Source organism: Pleurodeles waltl, chromosome 9, assembly GCF_031143425.1.
Source record: "Pleurodeles waltl isolate 20211129_DDA chromosome 9, aPleWal1.hap1.20221129, whole genome shotgun sequence".
Taxonomy (NCBI): domain Eukaryota; kingdom Metazoa; phylum Chordata; class Amphibia; order Caudata; family Salamandridae; genus Pleurodeles; species Pleurodeles waltl.
In genome coordinates, this window is record NC_090448.1 from 153,600,017 (window position 1) to 153,625,913 (window position 25,897).

The 25,897-nt window shown below is 48.0% G+C and overlaps 1 protein-coding gene across 2 annotated transcripts in view; it reads right to left on the reverse strand.

The window, feature by feature from the left end:
* The window catches only part of TASOR (transcription activation suppressor), a 773,668-nt gene that overhangs the window by 112,140 nt on the left and 635,631 nt on the right, over positions 1 to 25,897 (reverse strand). For both annotated transcript variants that reach the window (XM_069206460.1, XM_069206459.1), the window contains one exon: positions 7,071 to 7,230. In XM_069206460.1, the coding sequence (XP_069062561.1) occupies positions 7,071 to 7,230 (160 nt within the window). The remainder of the gene's footprint in view (positions 1 to 7,070; positions 7,231 to 25,897) is intronic.

Genomic DNA, 25,897 nt, shown 5'->3' on the forward strand with positions numbered 1-25,897 from the left:
CTCCATGGTTCTTAGTGAGAAGGTCAGGCCTGCTGAGGACCCTCTCATGTGGAACCAGAGAGAGTTCTGCAGGTTTGTGAAAGATGGTTGGCAAGCCCATTTGGAAGCCACCAGGATGAACGACATCTGCCGAAGCCTCCCTACTACAAATGGAAGGAGAGGGAGAATCAGAAAAGCATAGGCAAATAACCCTGACCAGTTCATCCATAGTGCACTGCTCATGGACTGTGTATGTAGGAACCTGGAGGCAAAGTTTGGGCAATTGGTGTTTTCTGCAGTTGCGAGCAGGTCCATTTCTGGAGAGCCCCAAATGCAGAAGTAGCAGAGAAGGACTTACGGATAGAGTTTCCACTTGTCGACTTGTTGCAGCATCCTGCTGAAGTCAGCAAAGTTGTTGTCAGTCCCCAGAAGGTACCCGGGCAGAAAATAAATTTTGCGACAGACAGCCTATCGCTTAGTGCTCTGGGATAACTGCAAGAGTTGTGAAGAGCATGTGCCACCCGTTTCTGAAGGTAATACATGGCTGTCCTATTATCAGTGTGGACAAGAAAACCCTGCCTATCAGGTGAGGTAGGAAAGCCTTCAATGGTAGAGAGATGCCTAGAAGTTCCAAGTAGTTGACATGGAGACTCTGTTGTGAGACTGCTTTCCCCGGGTGCGCTGGCAAGACAAGGAGTATTCAGGGGAGGTGGCCTTTGAGCCCCCATTCTTCTTGGTCCAGTGAAAGGAGCCACCACGAGGAGAAGGTGTCTGAAGTGCACCCATCACTTTAGCCTTCTATGTATCCTTTTTCATTTTTAATAACATTTGGTCTACTTTTGGGCCAAAGAGGTGCTGCCCATCAAAGGGCATGTTCAGCAAATGCTGTTGAACGTCTGGTTTGAAGTTGGAGAAACGGAGCCAGGTGTGTGTGTGTAAAAAAACACTAAAATTAACTCCCTTGGCAGCAGTGTCTGCAGCATCTAGGGCATAGCATTATGGTAGTGTTAAATATCTGCTCTCCCTCAGAGAGTATCTCATGTATCCGCTTCCTGCGTCCCTTTGGAATGTATTGGAGGAGCTCCACCATTTCTTCCTAGTGGGTCATACCGCAAGAAAAGACCGATTGAATTGGCAATGTGTCAGTGGTTGGCAGATTGCACGCCTACCCTTTTCCCTGAGGCCTCTATGCGCTTGCTACCTTTTTCCGCAGGCAGAGCAGCCCCACTTGCCTGGGAGGTGGACCGTTTAAGAGCAGCAGTGATTGCTACAGTCAGGCAAGAGTTGGTCTACCCTGAGTATTAAGACCCAGGCTTGGATGGGGCTCTTAAAGTTATCAGGCAGGTGCCATAGCATATCCTTAGGCACAGGGAGGTATTGAGTAAAGCGCTGAGTGGAGGAGAGGGCTTCAAAGTGGAAGTACTCCTCTAAGGGCTCTGTATGAAGGTCCACCTTGTGGAATAGGACCACTCTACCAGCATGCTCCAGATATGGTGTAGAATTGTCCGGAGGAGATGGCCTGGCAGGGTACAGCTTAGGGTCTGTGTCTCTGGGGGGCCTGCATCACAAGAGTCCCATGCATCACCCTGTGGAGGGATGTCATACTTATCGTCCCTCCACCCTGCCACCCAATGTCAGAATAAGGAAAACCTCAGGGTGTGATATCAAGGGGGTCCCCCTGGAGGAGTAGGTGTGGAAGGTGAAGGCTGACAAACAAGGTAAGGGGATGGTTGAGAGTGGGGCAAAGGGCTGGTCGCCCTATCCATCTACTTGCACTGCTTTGCTGCAACCGGAACATCCAAAGCATCCTCGATGGACAGCTCAGGTGCTTGGAAGCTGGGGCAGTTGAAGACCCCAGAGAACGGGCAAGGATCCGGCCCGTGTGGGGATGAGTGACCAGTTATTTCTTTCTGGAGTCTGTAGGAAAGTAGTACCATTCTGGCATAGTTACCCCCACTTTTTGGCTGGTGTCAGTGTGTTTAGACTGCCTGCACTTAGGAAAGCAAGAAGTAATCTCCCTTCGAATGAAGGAGTCACTCCCCTGCATTGGCAGGCACGTCAACACTGACAACCGGTTTGAGGATCCTGCTGTGTCACAGACTCTCTTTGGCGCTACAACACACGTGGTGGTTCTGTGGCTAAGAGGACTGACCTGTCTTCTTAGCAACTGAGAAGTCTGTGGACCCTCACTGGAGCTGCCTGGCTAGACCACCTGTGCAACGCATCTGTTCGTCATTGCCAAGCCTTGTTGGCTCTTCAGCCAGAGGACCTCCTAGCTCCAAGAAGTCCCAGCCTCCAGCACTACACAGTACCAAGAAGTAAGTCCTCTCTGCAACTCCTGCGACCTGGGCACCCCCCTCCTGGCTGTTTTGCAGAGGCCTCACTGTGACTCCCTGTGCCTGCTGTCAGAGGGTCCTTCTGGGAAGTCCAGTGATTCCTCCTGGCTTTCCTGCTTGCTGAGGGCTGGCCCTCTCTAACCTGCAATAGCTGAGTCTCCTAGGCCTTGCTGGCCCCTACAAATCCTGCAAAATCTGTGCAAAGCTTTCCTGCATTTGCCAAGGAATGTTGGTGGACCCGCTAACCACTGATCCCCCTGCAACTCGACAACCGGCTTAGGAGAGTTCGTGGACTACTCCCAAGATCCTACTGCATCGCCTGGACTCCACAGCTTTACTTCTTCGACCACAGTTCTACTGGAAAGCATCTCCTGCACCACTTGTCCCCTCTCTCCTTAGGTCCTCTTCTTCTGGAATCCACGCCTGGGTTCCACTGACCTGGTCCATGGGTTGCGACAGCAGCTGGACAACCAAGATCCCCAATGACTTCACAGGGAGGTTCTGACACAAATTCACCCCTATGCATCTGGGCACTCTGGTGTAGGTAGCCCACTGTTCTGGGTATCCACGGGTAGGGGCATTATGCAATTTCCCTTGTCCCAACCGGGTTTCTATGGGGTCCTCTGGGAAGGGTCCTAGAACATGAAAACTCCAACTGCGACTTTCCCATGTTAGCTTATAGACACTGACTGACTGACCGCCTGGGGATTCCTACCTACTTACCTTTGGAAATTCAGTACTTCCCCAGTCCTAAGGGTCCTTGGGTGGTAGTGTGGGTTGGGAGTGATTTAGTATTCCATTTTTTTTAGTATTTGGTTTGGTCCTCCCCTTACAGGGGCCATGTTATGTTATGCCTTTACTTACATTTTGCTAAGTATATCTTTGTGTGGCTATATCTTCGGTTAGTTCTGGAGTGTGTGTTATAATAAATCTGACATATTTTTCTAACACTGGTGTGGTTCTTTCCTGTGTGCACTACACTGGCTGATCTGTGTGGTATCTGCAACCGCTTAACACCCTCCTGGATAAGCCTTATCTGCTCTCCACAGCTACATCTAAGAGAGCTCTGGTTATCTAGCTAAGCCTAACTATCACTAAGGGGGTGCCTGGACTCGGTGTAGGGTGTCTCACCTATAGGTGTACACCTTATACTAAGCCAGCTTCCTACAGTGTCGATCGCCGCTTGTGGAGATTCGGTTTGGATCTGCTGGTCGATGCTGAAGGTCTCAGCTCCAAGGGAGTCTTCAGTTTTGGCGCTGAGAGTCTGGTAAGTGCAGAGGCAGAAGCAGTTAGTGCCGAAGGTCGTCTTAGTGCTGGCATCAGAATAGCCAGAGCTGAAGCGGTCGGCTTTGATGTTTTCTTCAGTGCTGTGTTAGAGCTGGGCAGAGCGTCCAAAGTATTTTGTTAGGGCCGACCATGGCGCAAAGGAAGTGGCGGTCCGTAGGCCTGACTGGTACACCAGAGTGGCTGTGTGCACTTTGGTGGCAGGCTGCTCAGTTTGAAAGCAGTGTCTAGGAGGAGAAGGTGCTGTACTCACAGACTGCAGGGCTGGTAGAAGATCTTAGATTTTCAGCACCGAGCTGGAGCTTTCCTCGGGGGCAGAAAGCTTCTTTATCGGTAGCTGAAGGTTATGGATGATGCTCCCCCTTCGATGTCCTCGGGACAGAAGATGTCTGAGGTGTCATTGCCACTTCTGCACAACATTTCTAGTCGACAAGCTCAACGGTCACGAACAGACTTCTTGCAACAGAATGAGTGACAGGCATTGCAGGCAGTCGCGTTGTGATCAGGTGAAATTCCAGACCTGGTCAAGGTCGCTTTTTGGATATTTCAAGTGCCAGTGAGGACAGTATCTGAATGGTGTCTGTTCCATCCCCGACGAGCCATGGTGGAGAGTCGTGGATGAGACGGAGGTAGGCCCTGAAGGGCAAGGCCCATCTGGAGTCATGGTCGATCTCAAACCCACTTAAGCGAATTAACAATCATTGACCCAACACTAAGAGTAAGGGGGAAGAGTTTGAAGAACAATAATGATGGAGGGGAGGAATCTGTGTAGGCTGAAATAAGCACCGCAGAGGTTTCAACCCAGAGCACTGAAGCACACATCCAATGCCGATAGCAGAAAGAAAACAATCTAAAAACTGAGCCGATGACCATGTGCATTACCAGCACAAGGAGGAGTCACACCAACTTGTGAATCAAAAAACTTCATCGAACAAAAACAACTTGCACACATCTGGACCCAACACTATATGGCAAAAGTATGCACAGCATATATATCTACACTCACACGTCTTAAACATATTGTTATAGTTCTCCTCTGCTGGTAGGTGGATTTGGATACACCTCTACTCAAAATGCAACCCGAGTGTGAAGTCTGCTGAGCCATAAAACACCATCCTGGTTCACAAAGTCAATTCTTCATCCATTTTTTTCAGAGAGCTTTGAGCTAGAGATGAGAACAGATTCAGACTGAATGTGAGTGCCTAGTGCAATAAACTATGTTAAAACGTTATCAATTTCAGAAGTCTATGACTATTCTTCAGAATGCGGCAGTGAATAGGCGAGGAAACTGCTAGTAGAGTATGCACCAAAAAGATTGCTAGCAAAAATAAGTAACTTTGTCTTCTGATGGATCCTTCTACCTCCATATTCCTAACTTTTTTAAATAGATACTGCTAGAGTACCCTGTCCTAGGTGGTGGGCCTTAAATAGAGCAGCCAGACAAGCAATCCTGTAGAAGGGAATGAGCGAAGTAGCCATTCCTTTGCACTACAGAGTCAAAGTAATAGTGCCCTGTAAAAGTGCAAAGGGAAGCCTATGCTGCTGCACGTCAAATCTCAGGCATGGTTACACCCATGGCTACTGCAGACGTTGAAGCCTAGTGAAGATTATGGATTCACTCTGGTGGTTCCTTCTTATCTCTTAGCAAATGTACAACAGATTTTATTATAGAATATAATCCACTGTGACAAGGTCCTCTCCCTTTCTGCAGCCTACATACGCAACAAAGAGTTGGCAATTAGACTTGATCTCCTTCGTCTGATCAGTGTGAAAACTGACTGCGTTACAAGGGTCCAGTCGAAGTTGTCTCTCCTCCTCCTTGTCAAGTTTGGGGGTGGGGGGATTGTAGGTGTGACAGTAGTGAATTGCCCCATCTGGAATTGGGCAACTACCTTGTACAGGCAAGACACTTTAGTTTAGGAACCAGTTTGGTTAGAAACAAGTAAAGGGTGAACAAAAACACAGCGCCTGCAACTTGCTTAATTTATGTGCTCAAGTGATGGCCACCGTTTTCAGGGTCAACTGGCAACTGAAGGGGTTCAAAGGAGGGTCCCATCAAGAAAATCAAAACCAGATTTAGGTACTACTGGAGCATGATGAAGGAAAAAACTCAATGGGCTGACCAGGGAGGCAGAGGAACATCAAAAAGGATGAAATGTAACCTTGATCTTTGCCCAGTGCAGAACCTTCCTGGGCTAGAGAAAGAGATAAACATAATAAATCTGAGAGGTGTGCTTTCAAAGGATGTACGTTTTCACTGGCACACTGTTGTATAATGAGCTACTCAAATGTTATGAAGACATTCTATTTCAGAAAGTGTACAAATGTAAAGTGTGGACAGTTAATAGGCAACTTTGGGCAAATCTGCGGCTGTGGTGAGTGGAATAAAACTTGGCCTACATACAGCGTGAAGTTCCAGTGGCCATTTTTCACAATTGTGACAAGTGTGTTGACAAGTCACCAAAACATGACATTTGTGAGTTGTTGTCGGCAGGCCATAGTACAGCTCAGGAGGTATATAGGGCAGTGAGGATTGCTGTTGGACAAAAACACAACAGCGATGGAAGGAGTCTGTTGAGAAGGACCACATTAGTGCACAGAAACTGACCTGGAGTCTTTTGAGAAGGACAAGTTAGTATGATGACTTTGCAAGTGTGTTGGTGCACTGCTGAGACTTAATCATCAAGATAGGAGTACGTCACAAGATGTCTATTTCTTCCATTTTGAAGCCTCACACAAGAGAAACGGAGATCTCTTTACAGTTGGCATATTAGTGATGGGGGTCAAGTGTGAATAAGCTTGTACATCATCATGTAGGTCATCCATCTTGATACCTTACGCAAGTGGAATGGATACCACTTTGAAGTTGGCATACTAGCGTTGGAGGCTATACATGAGTAAACTTGTAAGTCCTCATATAGGTGGTAGCTATTGTGTACTGCTGAGTTCCAGCTTTTTGTCATCACTGATGTGGGTATTTTGTCAGCACATTCAGTGAAGACGTTTGTATGACTCACTGTGATGCTGACTTCACTAGTGTGTCACAGTCTATTGGATAAAAAGCTTTGAGCTGCGGCAGCTTCAACATTTGGTAGTAAATTATAAATGATTTGGTTGGGAGGTAAGCATCGGAATGAAGCATGTCTATTGTGCGCATTCAAATGCACAATTGAGACCTTACTTAATTTTTTTGTTATTAAAGAAAATTGCATATCCACACAATGCAACTTCATTTTTTCTATAATCTTGAATATCTTAAAAGCATAGAGTAACTCAAGCAAAGATTGAACATTATGCAAGTTAAAAAACACAGGGCTATGACTGAGTAATGCATGTGTAAAATCCCCTTCTGCACAGATAGTGAGCATATTGGTTTAGATACTGGCATCGTTATCACTTTAGAAAAAGAAATAGAATACACTGTTAAATTTCAATCTTAAATTATTATGAGAAAATTAAAGAATGTCTCACCCGCTGGTACAGATTCAGGATCAAGTACTGATTCATCAGAAACAACAAAGCCACCAGACACAAACAGTTCATTATATGTGTGGTTCTTTACATCATCAAGGCTATCAACACCAGCAAAACTGACACACGAAAGCTTCTTTAAATTCACTAATCCAGTTATCTAGAAATAAAAAACAATATAAACTACTAAAGATCTAATCATTTTGATAAGATTAAAATACATAAAAATAAACTTACCACATTTTTATAAAATTAATATATTCTTATGCCATGATAGTAAAAATTAACCTGGCCCAATAACATGCTATTTAGGACATCTGTAACAAAAGTGTATTGACACATTTACTCGAACTACGGTTTATTATCACAATAGAGTGGAGGTGGCATAAGAAAAGACTGTTTACTGCCTCTGAGATCCCCTTACAATAATGTTGCACTGGGAAACTACTCTGTTAATAGTGATAGTTCCTCTTCAAAGTGATTGTAGGAAAGCACCCTTTTTGACATGGTTAGGCCCCCCATTTGCCTGGTTCCTCATGTGGCTTTGACTCTTTGCTAGATTTCTTTCCTCAAAACTGCATAGTAGTTTTGCACAATTGACAGACTCATTACGCCCTAGACGATGGTATCCCTGGTACCCAGGGCCTGGGGTACTAAGGTAGGTCTCTGAGAGCTGCAGCACTAATTGCCATTGCAGACTGCGTGTGTTGTGCAGGCTATTGTTGTGCAGGCTAAATGGAAAATACGACAGGTCCCCTATCACTGCATGTGCTAGGAGTAAGTCACCCCTAAAGCTGGATGCATCCAGACTCATGATGGCATATATGCATGAACAGATATGCCCATGCTGTGTCAATTCTGAGACATAGCAAGTGCACAGAGAAGCCATTTTAAATGCATCTGCGGGACATTGGTCATTACGATTTACAAAGATAATCGATGGCTTCTCTGAAACCTGGGATGTTTGGTATCAAACACATCATAATAATAAACCCCCACTGACCTCAGTGATGGGTTTAGTAATAAATGCACACAGAGGGCACCACCTACCCAGCTACTGGCGTGTTCATTGACTAGTGCAGCCACCCTAGACTGACCTCGTCCAGAGCTGGATGGAAGGCCTTGCCGCCTTTGAAATGCAACCCAGGTCTCTCTAGATGGCAGAGATGACCGACCCCCTGGTCCTGACCCACTTTTAGGAGGGAGCACAGGCGGGAAAATTTGTTAAGTACGGAGGAGTGCCCACTGCATGCCAGTTACACCCCCTAAGGTGGACAAGATAAAGAAAATAAGTTACTTACCTGTAACTATAGTTCTCCAGTATTGGAATCTTTCATAGATTCACATGCTTGAATCATTCCCCGTCGTCGAGATGGGATTCCCCTGTGCCTTAGAAAAGACAATGTCCCCAAAGACATAACAGCAATAACATAAGAAAACTCTACATTTTAGTAATCTAGCCAAGTCCTTATGTAAAAAGGACCAAACTTGAGCCTCAGCCAATCAGACTGCCCCACCCTCTAGCACTCTCCTGAGAGAAGCTCCTGTACCTCAGATTTTCTAAGTACTAGAGCGTATCTTAAAGGTTGATAAAGAAAATAATGAAGGTGAGTTTCCCCCGGGAGGTGGATGGGTCGCATGTGAATCTATGAAAGATTCCAATACTGGAGAACTATAGTTACAGGTAAGTAACTTATTTTCTTACTCCAGTATTGGAACGTTCATAGATTCACATGCTTGAATCAGACCATAAAGCAGTACTCTGAGCACACTGCATTGACTATATATCATTTGAATTAGTGACAGATCGCTGAGTTATCTGTAAAGACATGATAGCATTATATTCTATAAAGATACTGTAACCTACTAGCATACCTATTTAAGTGAGATCAGAACTATATGCAAATGGAAAACAATAATTAAACCATGCAATGTGCGTATCAGAGAAGAAGGATGGTGGTAGGTAAAATGAGCTTACCTTTACTGAAACAGATGTCGCAGGACCGCCTGACCAACCGCTACATCTCCTTTATGGATTACATCCAGACAGTAGTACTTCATTAACGTGTGAGTACTTTTCCAGGTGGCTGCTCTGCAGATGTCCCTGCAGGGGTACACCTGCAAACAGTGCCATGGACGCTGATACAGATCTCGTGGAGTGTGCCCTTACTGAAGAATGTAAAGGCTTACCAGCTGCTTGGTTACAAACGTTTATAGCAGCTACTATCCACCTGGCTATACTCTGCTTGGAAAGGGCCTGTCCCTTCCACAGGGCACTCTATGTGACAAACAATTGTGTAGTCTTTCGAAAATGTCTGGTTCTCACCAAATACAATTTGAGATTCCTTTTGATGTCCGAGTGAAGAGCTCTTTCCACCAGAGATGACGGATTCGGAAAGAAAGATCTGAAAATCAAAGGTTCATTAGTATGGAAGTCTGATGGCACCTTTGGAACAAATTTCGGGTTAGTACGAAGTATCACTCTATCATGTTTAACTTGAAGGAAAGGCTCTTGAATGGTCAATGCCTGGGTCTCGCTGACCCGTCTAGAAGAATTAAGGGCTAGCAAAAGAGCTACTTTCCATGATAAGTGCTTCAAATCCGCTCTGTGAATTGGTTCAAATGGGTGTCTCATAAGCTGAGAGAGAACCGTGTTGAGCTGCCAAGACGGAGAATGAGGCCTTACTGGTGGAAAAACTCGGAAGAGCCCTTTGAGAAATTGTTTGACCAATCTAGAAGACCAGAGAGATGGCGATGTCGGCGAACATATGAAGCGAGATATGGCCGCCAAGTGAACCCTTATCGATACAAGCGCCAAGCCCGTGGACGCTAGATGGAGGAGATAGGGCAATATTCGCTCTGGTGGCAACAGCAGTGCATCAATCTGCTCCTTAAGACACCACAAACAAAATCTTTTCCATTTTAAAAGAGTATGATTTGTTGGTGCTATCTGCTCTGGCTTTTGAAAGAATATCCCGACATTTGGGGTGAATATTTAAATGGGCAAACTCTTTGTGTTCAGGAGCCAAGCTGATAACTTTAGTGATTTGGAGTCCTGATGCAAAACTTGACCCTCGTTCCTTGTCAAGAGCTGTGGTGAAACTTTCAGCTGAATGTGGTCTGTCTCTGAGAGCAGCAGGAGTTCTGAAAACCAATGTTGGCGAGGCCAATACGGAGCTATCAGGATCTGTCTGCAATGTTCACTTTTGATCTTTGCAAGTACTCTTCAGATCTGGGGAATGGGTGGAAAAGTGTAGGCAAATATTCCACACCATGCCATCGAAAATGCATTCCCCCCATGAGCCCGGATGGTGAACCCAACTTGCATAAGAGCGGCATTTGGTGTTCTGTGGAGTTGCAAAGAGATCCAGTTTGGGTTTCTCCCACCTCCTGAAAACTTGGTCGACCACCTCTGCGTTCAGCTCCCATTCGTGACATGAGGACGTCAGCCTGCTGAGGGTGTCTGCTGTTTCGTTCTGTCTTCCTGGCAGTTCCGCTCGTAAACTGATGCCATTTTAAATGGCCCAGTTCCAAATAGTGTGCGATTCTCGAGATAGAAGAAGAGATTTCGTTCCCCCTTGTTTGTTTAAATAATGCATTGTTGCAGTATTGTCTGTTCTCATGAGAACCGCCGAGTGCCTTATCCTGGGAAGGAAAGCCTGCCGGGCCAGGAAAACCGCTCTCAACTCCAGGAAAATGATGTGATATTTCCGGAAAGAGTTGCTCCACCTTGCGCTGATCTGAAAGTCCTGAAGATATGCTCCCCATCCCTTCAGAGAGGCATCCGTGGTAATGACCAGCAGAGGTCGAGGAGGCAGAAAAGGAAGACCAACTGTGATGTTTAGTTGGTCTGCCCACCAATGGAGTGTTTCGATCATTCGAGGAGTTATTGTGATTAAGTCGTTGAATGAGCCTTCTTTCTGAATCCATTGAAGATCTAGTTTCTCTTACAGGGGATTTATTCTCAGTCGACAAAAAGGGACTAGCTGAATGCAAGAAGACGTCATCCCCAGAAGCGACTTGTAGCTGCGCACTGAAAGAGACTTGCTTCTTTGTACTCTGTTAGATAAATGAGCCTCTATTGTCTCTCGACCGAAGGAAACGATTTGCCTGATGGTGTTGATTTTCGCCCCTAAGAAGGTCGTCACTCTTGTTGGCAATATCTTTGACTTGTTCCAATTTAGAGTGAGGCCCAGATCGTCAAATAATCCCATGCAAGCCCTCGTTGAGTCGTGAACGTCCTGATACGACCATGCTTTAATTAGCCAATCGTCTAACTAGGGAAAAATTTGAAGTTTTTTCTTTCTTAGAGAAGCAGCTACCGGAGCTAGACATAATTTGTAAAGATTCTTGGGGTGGATTTCAGGTCAAATGGAAGAACCGTGAATTGGAAATGGCTGCCGGCTACCTTGAAATGCAGATATTTTCTGTGAGCAGGTGAAATCCGAATATGAAAGTAAGCATCCTTCAGATCCACGGTGGTCATAAAATCTCTGTGATTCATGCGGAGAAGAATGTCTTGCAATGTGACCATGCAAAAGGTTTGACGTTTGAGGTATTTGTTTAAGTCCCTGAGATCGAGGATGGGACGCCAAGACTCCCAGTTTTTGCACACCAGAAAGAAACAGGAGTAAAAACCTCTGCCTTGTTACGAAGAAGGAACTCTCTTGATCACTCCCTTCTTGAGCATGGTCACCACCTCCAGCCTGAGTTGTTTTAGATCCTTTTGAAAGAAGTTATAAGGAGGGCGAGAAGGTGGGTGCTGAATGAACTCTAAAGTATGGCCAAATTGAACAATCTTTAAAACCCACTGATCAGACGTTATTTGTTGCCACTTCCGAATAAAGTGTGATATCCTTCCTCCTATCCTTTGAAATTGTGGTTGGGTTGAAGCCCGAGCCTGAATCTTGTCATTGGCGTCTAACCGCCTCTTTAGAGGTCTAGAATAGGACGCCTGAGGTGGTTGCCTCTGAGAATATTGAGGTCGGAACTGCTGCGAAGTATAGGAGGGGTAACAAAAGGTTTGATGGAACTCCTCGACCCCTGGAGGCACGAAAAAGCATCTTTTTGAATTGAAGGGTTCCTAAGGACCTTGCAGTGTCTGTATCTGTTTTGATGGCTTGCAGGGCTTCAGCCACGTGCTTACCGAAAAGAGCCTCCCCATCAAACGGGAGGTCCAATACTTTATTCTGGACTTCTGGACGAAAGGAAGTCGCTCTAAGTCAGCCCAGACGTCGCAGCACCGCCCCACCAACTAACTGCTGAATAGAAGTGGTGACAATATACAATGCGCAATCTATTGATCTTCTTCACTTCACCTTAAAGTCTTCCGAAAGGTGCTCCAGATAAGGAGCAATATTTTTTAACACCTCTGCGCTGCCTGGGTTATGATCAAGTCTGGCTTTGGGTGACCAATGAGACAGGCTGGGGCGCCTTCTGGGCCTTACATTTTTGGTCTAACTTAGGTAAGACTGCTGTCCCCGTAGTTGGATTCCTCATTACCTTGAGACCTTTCTCCAAAATGTAGCCCACTATGGGTATTAAGCGGATACTCTTTTGAAAAGGCTCCTTGAAGTCGTATAAAAAACAATCCATCTGCTTAGATGGCATAAGCAATGCAAATCTCTTTGCTCTTCAAACTGATTATGGAAACACCCAATGTCTCCTGGGGGAGAATCCACGGGGTAGGCGATGGTGATGAAGGGGTCGGCAATATATAGTTGTCCCAATCCGAATGCGCACCCTGCAGCTCTCCTTCCTCCCTCTCCTCATCCGAGGAGTTAGTAACCTGCATGAAAGTCCTTCGCAGGGTACTTCTCGCCGATCTAGGAGACAACCTAGGCTGTGGCACTGGAGTGGCAGGCACAGAGGGAGGAGGCGATGTTTGTATGCCCGATTATGGCGCCAATGGAAACCTCTTTTTATATTCTGATAACATCAGTTGTAAATCAGGGATAAGGGAACTCGGTATACAGACCATATCCTCTGGCACATTTGGTTGCTGTCCTTGAGGAGAATAATACTGGTGATAATATTCTTCTTCATCCTCCTGACATTAAACATGAAGCTGGGAAGGACTATGGGCTGCCCCAAACGGCCCATCATCATCAGAATCTTCTTCCAAAATATGAGTTGGAATTAAAGGGGTGACCTTACTTGGGGATGTGGCTCTCGGAGTTATATCTCCTCTCCCAGTCAGGGCCTGTATTTTTCTCCGTCAACAAAGTCGTCTCCAATTGCCAAGTCGCACAAGTCCCCGTCAACGGTGCCGCCACTGATAGCGTAGTCATCAGAATCCTTGTCGTTGACGGTGCTGTCAACAGTGTCATCGTCAGAATCATCATCAACGACAACATTTTTATCTTCAACATCGACGGTCTAGATTTCGACGCAGGTGTTGTCAACGAACAGGAAGCCATAGTCGAGAGGCTGATAACTGTCACCGTCGATGCAGCTGCTGTATATGTTATTGTTGATGACCGAGTCGTCGTCGACGGTCTGTTGTCAGGAGCTGAGGAAGGCTTTCTGAACGTAGTTAGAACCTTTTGGTGGAGGTGTAGAAGGTTTAGACACCTCCTTTGACGTTGAAGATCTTTTCTCTTGAGGCGATGAGACAGCGGCCTTCACCAGCCCCCTGTGAGGTCTTTTTGAAAGTTTTTGAGGGTTGTTTTGAACCCTTTTCAGAGTGAGGCGATCTTTGCCTGTTTTGGGATCTTTTAGAAGACCATGAAGACTCCTCACTGTCTGAAACAGGGTTTTTCCTTGATTTAAGCTTCTGGAGCCATACTAACAGTCTTCCCTCTCTATCCTTCAAAGTTTTTGAAGAAAAGGTACAACGCACCTTACAATCAGTAGCAGAATGGTCAGGATAGATGCAATATATGCAATCTCTATGAGGATCCTCAGAATGGAGCCTTTTCTTCCCACAAGTACTGCAGGCTCTAAAGAGACTTTTCCTCTTTCTGTAAGACATTGTGCTGGTAAAGCCAGGCTCCAGAAAAGTGGGAGGGTAAATCAGAAATACTCAATAACAAAGAAGAAATTAAGATGCAGTGAACAAATCTTCTCCAACAGGAACAAAATGAGCAAAGCTCAGAGGAGACTCCCTAGCACGATGTGCAGTAGAAAATCACAGGTACTGGAGCTTCTCTCAGGAGGGTTCTAGAGGGTGGGGCAGTCTGATTGGCCGAGGCTCAAGTTTGGTCCTTTTTACATAAGGACTTGGATAGATTACTAAAATGTAGAGTTTTTTATGTTACTGCTGTTATGTCTTTGGGGACATTGTCTTTTCTAAGGTACCGGTGACTCCCATCTCGACGACGGGGAATGATTTAAGCATGTGAATCTATGAAAGTTCCAATACTGGAGTAAGAGGACACTACTTTTCAAATTTCTCCCTGTAAGGAAATGCCTCCTGACCTTTTGCCTTTGCTGATGCTAAGTTTTGATTGAAGTGTGCTGGGACCTTGCTAACCAGGCCCCAGCACCAGTGTTCTTTCCCTAAACTGTACATTTGCTTCCACAATTGGCACAACCCTGGCAATCAGATAAGTCCCTTGTAACTGGTACCCCTGGTACCAAGGGCCCTGATGCCAGGGAAGTTATCTAAGGGCTGCAGCATGTCTTATGCCACTCTGGGGACCCCTCACTCAGCACATGCACACCGCCTCTCAGCTTGTGTGTGCTGGTGGGGAGGAAAAGACTAAGTCGACATGGCACTCCCCTCAGAGTGCCATGCCAACCTCACACTGCCTGTGGCATAGGTAAGTCACCCCTCTAGCAGGCCTTACAACCCTATGGCAGGGTGCACTATACCACAGGTGAGAGCATGTGTGCATGAGCACTATGCTCCTACAGTGTCTAAGCAAAACCTTAGACATTATAAGTGCAGGGTATCCATAAGAGTATATGGCCTGGGAGTTTGTCAAACACGAACTCCACAGTTCCATAATGGCTACACTGAAAATCTGGGAAGTTTGGTATCAAACTTCTCAGCACAATAAATGCACACTGATGCCAGTGTGCAATTTATTGTAACACACAAGCAGAGGCCATCTTAGAGATGCCCCCTGAATACCAACCCGACTTCTAGTGTGGGGCTGACCAATTTCTGCCAGCCTGCCACAACCAGACGAGTTGCTAGCAACATGGGGAGAGTTCCTTTGTCACTCTGTGGCCAGGAACAAAGCCTGCACTGGGTGGAGGTGCTTCACATCTCCCACTGCAGGAACTGTAACACCTGGCGGTGAGCCTAAAAAAAAGCCTCAAAGGCTCACCCCCTTTGTTACAGCACCCCAGGGCATCCCAGCTAGTGGAGATGCCCGCCCCTCCTGCCACTGCCCCCACTTTTGGCGGCAAGGCTGGAGGAGATAATTATAAAAACAAAGAGGAATCACCCAGCCCCTAAGGTGCCCTGAGCTGAGGTGACCCCTGCCTTCAGAAATCCTCCATCTTAGTTTTGGAAGATTCCCCCAATAGGATTAGGGATGTGTCCCCCTCCACGCAGGGAGGAGGCACAAAGAGGGTGTAACCACCCTCCAGGACAGTAGCCATTGGCACTGCCCTCCCAGACCTAAACACCCCCCTAAATTTAGTATTTAGGGGCAACCCAGAACGCAGGAAATCAGATTCCTACAACCTGAACTACAAAGAAGGACTGCTGACCTACAAGCCTGCAGAGACGACGAACTACGACAACTGCTTTGGCCCCAGCCCTACCGGCCTGTTTCCTGAGTCGAAAACCTGCAACGAGTGATGCATCCAACACGGACCAGATACCTCTGAAGCCTCAGAGGACTGCCCTGACAATCAGGACCAAGAAACTCCAGTGAGCAGCGGCTCTGCTCAACAACAGCAACATCTTTGCAACAAAGAAGCAACTTTCCAAGAACTCACTCTTCCGGCCGGAGGCGTGAGACTTCACTCTCTGCACCCAACGCCCCGGGCTCGAGATCCAGAGAACCAACACCACAGAGAGGACTCCCTGGCGACTGCGACCCCGTGAGTAGCCCGAGACGACCCTCCTGGACCCCAACAGCTAAGCCTGCAGGGAGAATCCAGAGGCTCCCACAGAACGCGACTACCTGTAACAAGGGACCCGACGCCTGGACCAAGCACAGCACCTGCAGCCCCCCGGACCAGAAGGAACCAAACCTCAGTGCAGGAGGGTCCCCCAGGCGACCCTCTCCCTAGCCCAGGTGGTGGCTGTCCCGAGAAGCCCCCGTGCCTGCCTGCACCGCTAGAGTGATCCCCGGGTCCCTCCATTGAAACTTATACAAAACACGACACCTGCTTTGCACACTGCACCCAGCCGCCCCTGTGCTGCTGAGGGTGTGTTTTGTGTGCCTACTTGTGTCCCCCCCAGTGCTCTACAAAACCCCCCTGGTCTGCCCCCCGAGGACGCGGGTACTTACCTGCTGGCAGACTGGAACCGAAGCCCCCAGGACCACAAGGAACCGAACCTCAGTGCAGGAGTGACCATCAGGCGACCCTCTGCCTAGCCCAGTTGGTGGCTGGCCCAAGAAGCCCCCCCTGTGCCCTTCCTCCACCGCTAGATTGACCCCCGGGTCCCTCCATTGATTCTAATAGAAAACCAGACGCCTGCTTTGCACACTGCACCCCTGTCCTGCTGAGGGTGTGTGCTTAGTTGTGTCCCCCGAGTGCTCTACAAAACCCCCCTGGTCTGCCCTCTGAGGACTCGGGTAGTTACCTGCTGGCAGACTGGAACCAGAGCACCCCTGTTCTTCATAGGTGCCTATGTGTTTTGGGCACCTCTTTGACCTCTGCACCTGACCGGACCTGAGCTGCTGGTGTGGTAACTTTGGGGTTGCCCTGAACCCCCTACGGTGGGCTGCCTATGCCCAGGAACTGAGACTTGTAAGTGTCTTACTTACCTCACAATCTAACCAATACTTACCTCCCCCAGGAACTGTTAATTTTTGCATTGTGTCCACTTTTAAAATAGCTTATTGCCATTTTAACAAAAACTGTATATGTTATTGCTCTAATTCAAAGTTCCTAACTTACCTGTGTGGAATACCTTGCATTTTATGAATTTACTTCAAATCTTGAACTTGTGGTCCTAAAAATAAATTAAGAAAAGATATTTTTCTATATAAAAACCTATTGGCCTAAAGTAAGTCTTTGAGTGTGTGTTCCTCATTTATTGCCTGTGTGTGTGCAACAAATGCTTACCACCACCCTCTGATAAGCCTACTGCTCGACCACACTACCACAAAATAGAGCATTAGAAGTATCTAATTTTGCCACTATCTTACCTCTAAGGGGAACCCTTGGACTTTGTGCACACTATCTCTTACTTTGAGATAGCATATACAGAGCCCAACTTCCTATTGCTTGGAAGGAATTAGGCCACTAGGATCAGGGTTATGCCCACTTCCCAGCAGAAGTGGTCATAAGAAGGGCTTAGCCACCCTAAAGGTGGTCCGCCCATTGGCTATCGGCTGGCACTCCCTACAACTCCCCTAAATTGAGAATTTAGGTGGCACCCCTGAACCCTAGAACTCAGATCCTGACTACCTACGAAGAAGGACAAAGAAGAGTTGACCCCGCAGAAGAAGAGGAAGAAGAAGCAGCTGACCCAGTACCAGTCCTTCCGGCCTGCCTGCTAACCTCACCGGCCTCTGCACAAATAGACTCGCCCTGCAGCTGCACCTTCAAAAACACCAGGAAGCCTGCCAGCCTGCTACAAAAGACTTAGATTCCCGGGAGCAGCGGACCTGCTCAGCAACAAAGTATTCAACAAGAACTCCGCAGTCTGGAAACCTGACACCTTAAATGACCTCTGCACCTGATGTCCTCGATCTGGTGTGAAGCTGACTAACAGTACCAGCAGGGCTCCCCAGCTGTCTTGAACACAAGTCGACCCAAGTGTCATCCTTCCTGGGCTCATCCAAATCGACAGCAGCTCTTGCATGCAGGCCCCCTCCCTTCTTGCCTAGTGGTGAGAGAAAACCCAACACCTACAGCAACCACTGCACCAATTACCCCAGCTGAGGTCAGTTATCAGTGCTAAGAGCTCGAGTCCATCCTGGGTCTACCCCTGCCAGACTTCCCCACAACGCCTGCAGCCTTAAATCACAGGACCCCCTAACGCGAGTGCTCCAGAACGAGAAAGGCTGTTGCCAAAAGACACCTCTGCATCCGTAGCCCCTGGTAAGAAGAGTACCAAAGGTGAACCTACGTCCTGAGCACCCCAAGTCTACCACCTACCAGTTTGTTGTCCCTGACTGGCTTTCCAGTCAGAGCCTGCAGCCTTTTTTTCACTGGGCCAATCTCCCACAGAAAACAATTGGACACCCAGTCCCTTACTGCACCATGTGCACCCGGCCGCCCCAGTGCCCCCTGTTGTGACCTGTTGGTGAGGTTCTGATCAGTGCCTGGTACTTACTGTAGCTCCCGGAGATTGGCCTTGTAAGTCGTTTTGAGCCCTGTGTTTGCTGGACATTGTTTTTACTCCATGGGATAACATTGAGAGAACTTTGAAAATAGCTCTGTCTATTTTTGAAGCTGCAAAGAATTTATGCTTGAAAGTCTACTCACCTGATTTTGTAGCTCTTGGGTTTAAAACATAAATAAAAAGAATTGCTAGTTTTCTAAATTGGTCTTGGTTTTATCCTTTGAGTGTTTTATTTATTGCCTCTGTGAGTCAATAGCACTACCCACTGATAAGCCTAATTGATCACCCACGCTACCACAAACACAGCATTAGTCCTATCTACTTTTGCCTCTGCAATACCAATTGGGGATCCAGGCACACTCTGCACAGTGTACTTCATTTTTGTACACTATATAGAGAACCAGTATCAAACAGTAACTTTACCTCAGTACACAAATTTAGGTCCTTGCGTCATAGTGCGAGTTAAGTATCTTTTTTAAAACATTTACATATTTACTATATATTAAGAATGTAACGTCCTATTGGATGGACTATCCGAGGATGACAGTTGTGAAATGGATGCTGGATTTCGGGCTAGTAGACCCAAGACACCAGAAAGGCAGCATACTCTTGATTTAATGATATTTATGTAGGAAGCCGGTCTGGTGTGTGGTCAGCACCTATGGTGTTATCACCTAATATCAGGGCCAGGTATCCCCTGTTAGTGAAGTGTAGACAGTGTCTATGAAGCCAGGGTTCTCTAGAGGTAGCTGTGGATGAGCAGCCAATACTTATCTAGGAGACATGCAAAGCTTAAGCAAAACCACTACATTCACACAGCTCTTACACACATGAAAGAACCACACAGTGTTACTATAATAAAGTCTTTATTTTTGTAACACTATACAGGCAATAACCCAACTAGAGGTAAGTAAACACACTTTGATATGCACAGTAGCAGTCAGTAAATAGCATAGAAAGCAATAGGCACTGGTAAAAGCAATAGCAAACAGTCAGGGTCCTAAGGGAGGGCCAAACCCTACACTAAAAAGGTGGAATGTGAAAGACAGTCCCCCACCCAAGAAAGTGGAATCAGTAGAAGGAAGCTTGAGGAACTAGGAACCCCAAGAGGTGAGTACCAGAGTGACCGCCAGCGACCAGGAGAGCAGAAGTAAGTACCTGGTTTTCCCCAAAACCAACACAATCACTTTGGAAGAATGTTGTGCAAGACCCAGACAAGACTGGAAGAACCAAAAGGTGGATCCTGACAGAAGAGGACTTGCAACGGAAGGGGGCCAAGTCCAGTTCAAAATGGAGTGTCCGGTTGTGGCAGGAGCCACTACCCACCCTTCTGTGGATGCTGGACCAGGTCGAAGATGGATGAAGAAAGGTCAGCAGTGCAGCACAGAAGCAGAAGAGGAGTTCCAGAAGAGATGCAGGTGATGTCCCAGGCTGGCAGTCGTGATGCAGTCGGTCAGTGGTGCTGGAAAACCACCAACAAGCCATGGTAAATGCAAGAGTTGGAGAAGAAGGTTTTGCGAGGCTGAAGAGGACCAGCAAGGTCCAGGGGATTCAACCCAAGGAGGGGAGTCTGGGATGACCCTCAGCAACAGAGAGTCACAAAAAGAGGAGGCAGCCCCCACAGGCAGCAGGCACAGAAGTCGCAGTGAGTTCCACTTGAAGTGTTCCACGTCGTTGGTGCAGCAGGCAGGAGGCTGTTCATTGCAGGAAGAGTTGCTGGGGGCTGGGACTAAACGGAGCCTGAAGATCCCTTGGAGGAAGAACCAGCAAGCCTTGGTAGCTGCACGAGTTGCGGTGCACAGGGGTACTGTCCTGCAAGGAGAGGCAAGGGCTTATGTCTCCCAAGTTAGACAGCTGGTAGAGAGGACCAAGGAGTCCACTCCAGACCACCTCCTATGATGCAGGATCCACGCAGCTCCGGAGGAGAGAAGATCCACGCAGCCGGTCGCTGTTGCAGTTGGTGCCTGCAGATGCAGGGGAGAGCTGCCTTCACTCCAAGGGAGATTCCTTTTTACTTCTTGGGCAGACATAAGACTCGTCGCTCTCAGAGGATGCACAGACAGGGGAAATGTTGCAGTTGCTGGAAGGAGCCAAAGAAACAATGTTGCATAGCGGAGTCATCGCTGAAGTTGCAGATTGTCAGTTCCTGGAGGGTCCAGTTGCAGTCCAGAAGATGAAGTAAATGATGCAGAGGAGTCCTGCTGGAATCCTACATGTCGAATCTGAGGACCCCACCCAAGAGGGAGATCCTAAAAAGCCCAGGAAGGGGGATTTGTCACCTAGCAGGGTGACCACCTATAAGGAGGGGGCTGTGACATCACTGGCCTGACCTGGCCACTCAGATGCTCCCAGGGACCTCTGCTCACCTTGGACTCAAGATGGCAGAATCTAGTGGCCACCTGGAGGAGCTCTGGGCATCCCCCTGGGGTGGTGATGGACCGTGGAGCGGTCACTCCACTTTCCTTTGTCCAGTTTCACGCCAGAGCAGGGACCTGCGACCTGTGTCCAGTACACGGGTAAAATAGCTTCCCCGCACTTACGAAGTCCAGAGCAATGGAGCTGGAGTTTGTAGGGGCACCTCTGCTCATACAGCGGTACCCTCACACACAGGTACCTGCACCCTGTCCTCTGGGCTAGTAGGGTCTACCACAGGGGTGACATAGTGACCTGGGGCAGTGACCTGTAGTGAAAGGGTGTATGCACCTCTTCATGAAGGCTGCAATGGCAGGCCTGTAGACACATTTTGCATGGGCTCCAATGGGTGGCATAATAAATGCTGCAAACCCTGGTGCCCCAATGCTCTGGGTACCGAAGTATCATACACCAGGGACTTATATGGGGGTGCCACTATGCAAACTGTGGGGTGTGCAAAGTCCTAAGCAACCAAATATAGAATGCAAGAGCACAATCACTGGAGTTCTGGTTAGCAAGATCCCAGTGAAAACAGTCAAAACACACTGACAGCAGGCAAAAACTGGAGGTAACCCTGCCAAAAAGAGCGTACTTTCCTACAAGGGGTAGTTGTGGTGAGCAACTGAAGCTTATCTAAGAGGAGTGTAAAGCACTTGCAATACCACAATAGTAAGTCAGTAACTAATCACAAGAAAGAACCACAACAGGTGTTGCAAAATTAAAGTTTTCTTTATTACAACACTTTAGCTAAACTAACATTGGTATATATCCAACGGGAGACATCAAACAAAAATATACGCTTAGTAACAGTCAGCAAAGGCATAAAAATACATGGAGCCCTATTGGGATTGGATAAGGAATGGTGGTGCCTAACCAAGGTAGCTGTGTTAGGATCCCAGCGGCTGGGGGAGTAGGAAATCACCAGAGGTAACTACTACAAATCCCACAGGAGCACGGATGCAGAGCTGTTATTGAGTTGAGTGCCCCATAGGCTAACACAGGACCGTCGCTGTTGGATTTTCATAGATTCAGGACCCTTACCAGTGGACCCCGAGGAAACCAGTTGGCACAAAGAAGATTGGAGAGTGCCCCCACTCGTGGATACCCAGAAGACAGGAGTACCTACACCAGGGAGTCCAGGTGCATAGGGGTGAAGTGGCATCAGAAACCCTCACTGGGGTCAAAGGAAGCCTCCGTTGTCCAGCTGCTGTCGCAACCCGTGGACCAGGCCAGTGGAACCATGTAGGAAAGTAGCCTCTTTCTAGCTTGGTTACCCCCACTTTTTGCCTGTTTGTCAGTGTGTTTGACTGTGTTCACTGGGGTCCTGCTAACCAGGACTCCAGTGACTGGGCTCTCTTCTCTAAATTTGGTTGCTGGTAACTTTTTCTTCCCACAATTGGCATACTAGTCCCCCCATGTAAGTCCCTAGTATATGGTACCTAGGGCACTGGGGTTCCAGGGGATCCCTATGGGCTGCAGCAATGATTCTGCCACCCATAGGGAGCCCATGCAAAAGGTTCTGCAGGCCTGCCATTGCAGCCCGCGTGAAACGGCTGCATGCACACATTTTCACTACAGGTCACTGCACCAGCTCCCTATAAGTCACCCCTATGGTAGCCCTTCTCAGCCAAGAGGGCAGGGTGCAGGTACCTGTGTTTGAGGGCACCCCTGCACTAGCAGAGGTGCCCCACAAACTCCACATCCATTTTCCTGGACTTTGTGAACTCGAGGATGCCATTTTAAGCATGTACTGGACATAGGTCACTACCTATGTCCAGCTACATAATGGTAACTTCGAACCAGGGAATGTTTGGTATCAAACATGTAAGAATCATGCCTCAATGATGTTGCAAGTATTAGAAGTATGATTCCATGCACTCTGAGGGCTCCTTAGAGGACCTGCAGCATTGCTTCCGGGCAGTCCAGCTGCTGCCACCCCTGTGACAGGTTTCTGCCCTCCTGCTGCTTGATCTGATCAAGCCCAGTAAGGCAGAAGAAAGGATTTCCTTTGTGAGAGGGAGCTAACACTCTATCCCTTTGGAAATAGGTGTAACTGGCTTGGGAGGGGTAGCCTCCCTAAGCCAATGGTTTGCTTTGAAGGGCACATTTGGTGCCCTCCATGTGTAAACCAGTCTACACCCATTCAGGGCCCCCTAGACCCGGCTCTGGACAATGGAAAGAGATTGACCACTCCCCTGTCCATCACCACCCCAGGGGTGGTGCCCAGAGCTCCTCCAAAGGGTCCCTAGGTTCTGCCACCCTGTTTCAGAAGTTGGCAGGGAACTCTGGGAGCATCTGAGTGGCCAGGCCAGGCAGGTGACATCAGTCCAACTTTGGTGGAGGTAAGCCTTTGCCTTCCTACGCAGGACAGTAGCCCCATGCAACACGTCTCTTGCAGCTGCCAAAGCTCGTTTGCATCTCCTCCAAGGGATCCTCAGGCGATGTGTAGCTCCATCCCCCAGCACTCAACCCTGCAAAGCACAGCCTTCTGCGTGGTTCTCCTGCGGCGGTGGATCCACATTTGTACTGCTGCGTCAGCCTCTTCTGTGGCTCTTGTGTCCCCGTCCTGTGGATCTCCTGTGGGTGCTGCCTCTTCTCCTGTGGGCTCTCTGCGATGCTGAGGGGCCCTTGTGAATCCCCCTCCGGGGTTGAGTCCTCCTGGGCCTTGCTGGTCCCTGGCAGCACCTCTTTTCCACAAACCACAAGTTTGCCTTTGCCAAGGCTTGTTGGTGGAAATCCTACACCAACACCTCTCTGTAATTTTCCTTCCGGTGTGGGACATCTTCTGCATCCATTAGGAACTCTTTTCCAGCTCCAGGGCTGCAGTGCTGACCTGTTTTTCAGTACCATCGACCGACTCCTGAATCCACAGCTGTGTAGATAGTGCCTCCTACTCCTCTTTGACTCTTGGACTTGGTTCCCTCTCTCCACAGGTATTCTTTCTTCAGGAATCCACCGCTGGTTTCCTTACAGTCTTATCTAGGTGTCCTCTTTTTCTTCCTTTCCCCCCTTTGGGTGGTTTGGGGAAAATCCAGTGTTTTACCCCTGCATTCCTGTTCGCTGTGGGCCAGTGTTACTTACCTCTGTGGTTTTCTAGTACTCCCAGCTCCCCTCAACACATTTTACTTATGTAGGTAGGGTACCTTGTTCGCATTCCATTTTTTTTTAGTATATGGTTTGTGCTCCCCCTAGGGTCACTATTGGTTATGACTATTTTCACTGTATTCTAACCTTTTCTATGTCTATTTCTGATTACTAGTGTATATATTTAGTGTATTACTTACCTCCCAAGGGTGGGTTAACTGTCTAGTATTTTGTGGTGAGTTGTGCCAAAAGTAAAGTACCTTTATTTTTGTACAACTGAGTATTTTCTTTCATGTGCTGTGTGACTTCAGTGGTATTGCATGAGTTTAGCATGTCTCCTAGATAAGCCTTGGCTGCTCATCCACAGCTACCTCTAGAAAGCCTGGCTTCTAGACACTGTCTACACTACAGTAAGAGGGGATACCTGGACCTGGAATAAGGCGTAAGTACCATAGGTACCCACCACACACCAGGCCAGCTTCCTACAAACCAAAAGATGGAGTTTGGACGGAAGAACCTGAAAAAGAATGGGACAGTGGCCAGACCACTCGGAGATGTCCAGGCAGTGCAGGCAGGCAAGGCCCACTCACTTGGAGGTGAAGTTCCTGCAGGACAGTGAAAGGAGAAGTGCAGCTGTGGAGTACAGGGGGATGCAGGAGGTCCTTAGAGTCGCTCATGAGCTATCACACGTTAGTTGCCGGATTGCAGAGGAGTCAGTAACCAGCAGGACGACCACAAACAAGCTATGGCAATTGCAAATTGCTGTTGGGTGGAAGTTTGCAGATTTTGGAGGACCAGCAAGGTCCTAGTGACTCGGCCTGTGGTGGGGAGTCAAGGTAGGCCTTCAGCAGGAAGGAAGGAAGTTGGAGGAGCTCCCACGAGTAACCCACTGGCAGTAGGCAAAGGCATTCGCAAGGAGACCTCCGCAGCACAACAGGAGTCCCACGTTGCATGGGCTGCTGAGTGGAAGCTGAATCTGGAGTTGCAGAGCGCTGGATGCTGGGGCTTCTAGGAGCTTCAAGATCTTCTTGGAGGAAGAGCCAACAAGTCTTGGCAAGTGCAACAGTTGCAGCGTGCAGGGGTTCCGTTCCAGCAGCTTCAGCAAGGGTCCACAGTCTCCCAAGTTGATTAGAAGACAAGTTGGACCCCGGAGAGAATCACCACCTGTGAGCAGAGCCCTTACAGTGTCCATGGTACAGCAGGATCCACCAGGCTATCGTTGTTGTCTTGAGATGCCTGCGGATGCAGGGGAGTGACTCCTTCACTCCATAGGAGATTCCTTCTTGCTTCTTGGATGCAGGCAGAGTACCTGTGACTCTGGAGGATGCACAGCCATAGACATTGCAGAAATCTTGCAGCAGCCAGAGAAATAATGTTGCAGTTGGATCCCTCCTAACTGGATAGTCTTGTTTTAGTTCCAAAAGCAGAACAGCAGCAGTTCTAGAGGCCAGGAGCAGATGATGTCTTTCGGAGAGTTCCTTGAAGAGTCTTACTCAATGAATCTGAGGACTCACCCTCGGTGGAGCCCTTCAGTAACCCTAAAAGGAGGTTGGTCACTCTCTGTAGTGACCTACCTGTCAGAGAGGGACAGAGACGTCATCCACCAGTCAGATGCTACCAGGGGCCTCTGCACATCTTATTTTTTCAAGATGGCAGAATCAAGTGGCGACCTTGGCATCTCCCTTGGGGAGGAGCTGGACAAGGGGTGGTCACTCTCCTGTCCTATGTGTGGTTTTGCCCAATAGTGAATACCAGGGGTTCCTGAACTGGTGCAAACCAGATTATGCAAGGACAGAACCAAATGTGCCCTACAAAGCAGTCTAGTGGCGCTCAGAGGCCACCCCATCCCAGCCCAGACACCTAATTCAAAGGAAGAGGTGGTCTACCTTGCAGGAAACCCATTGTTCTGCCT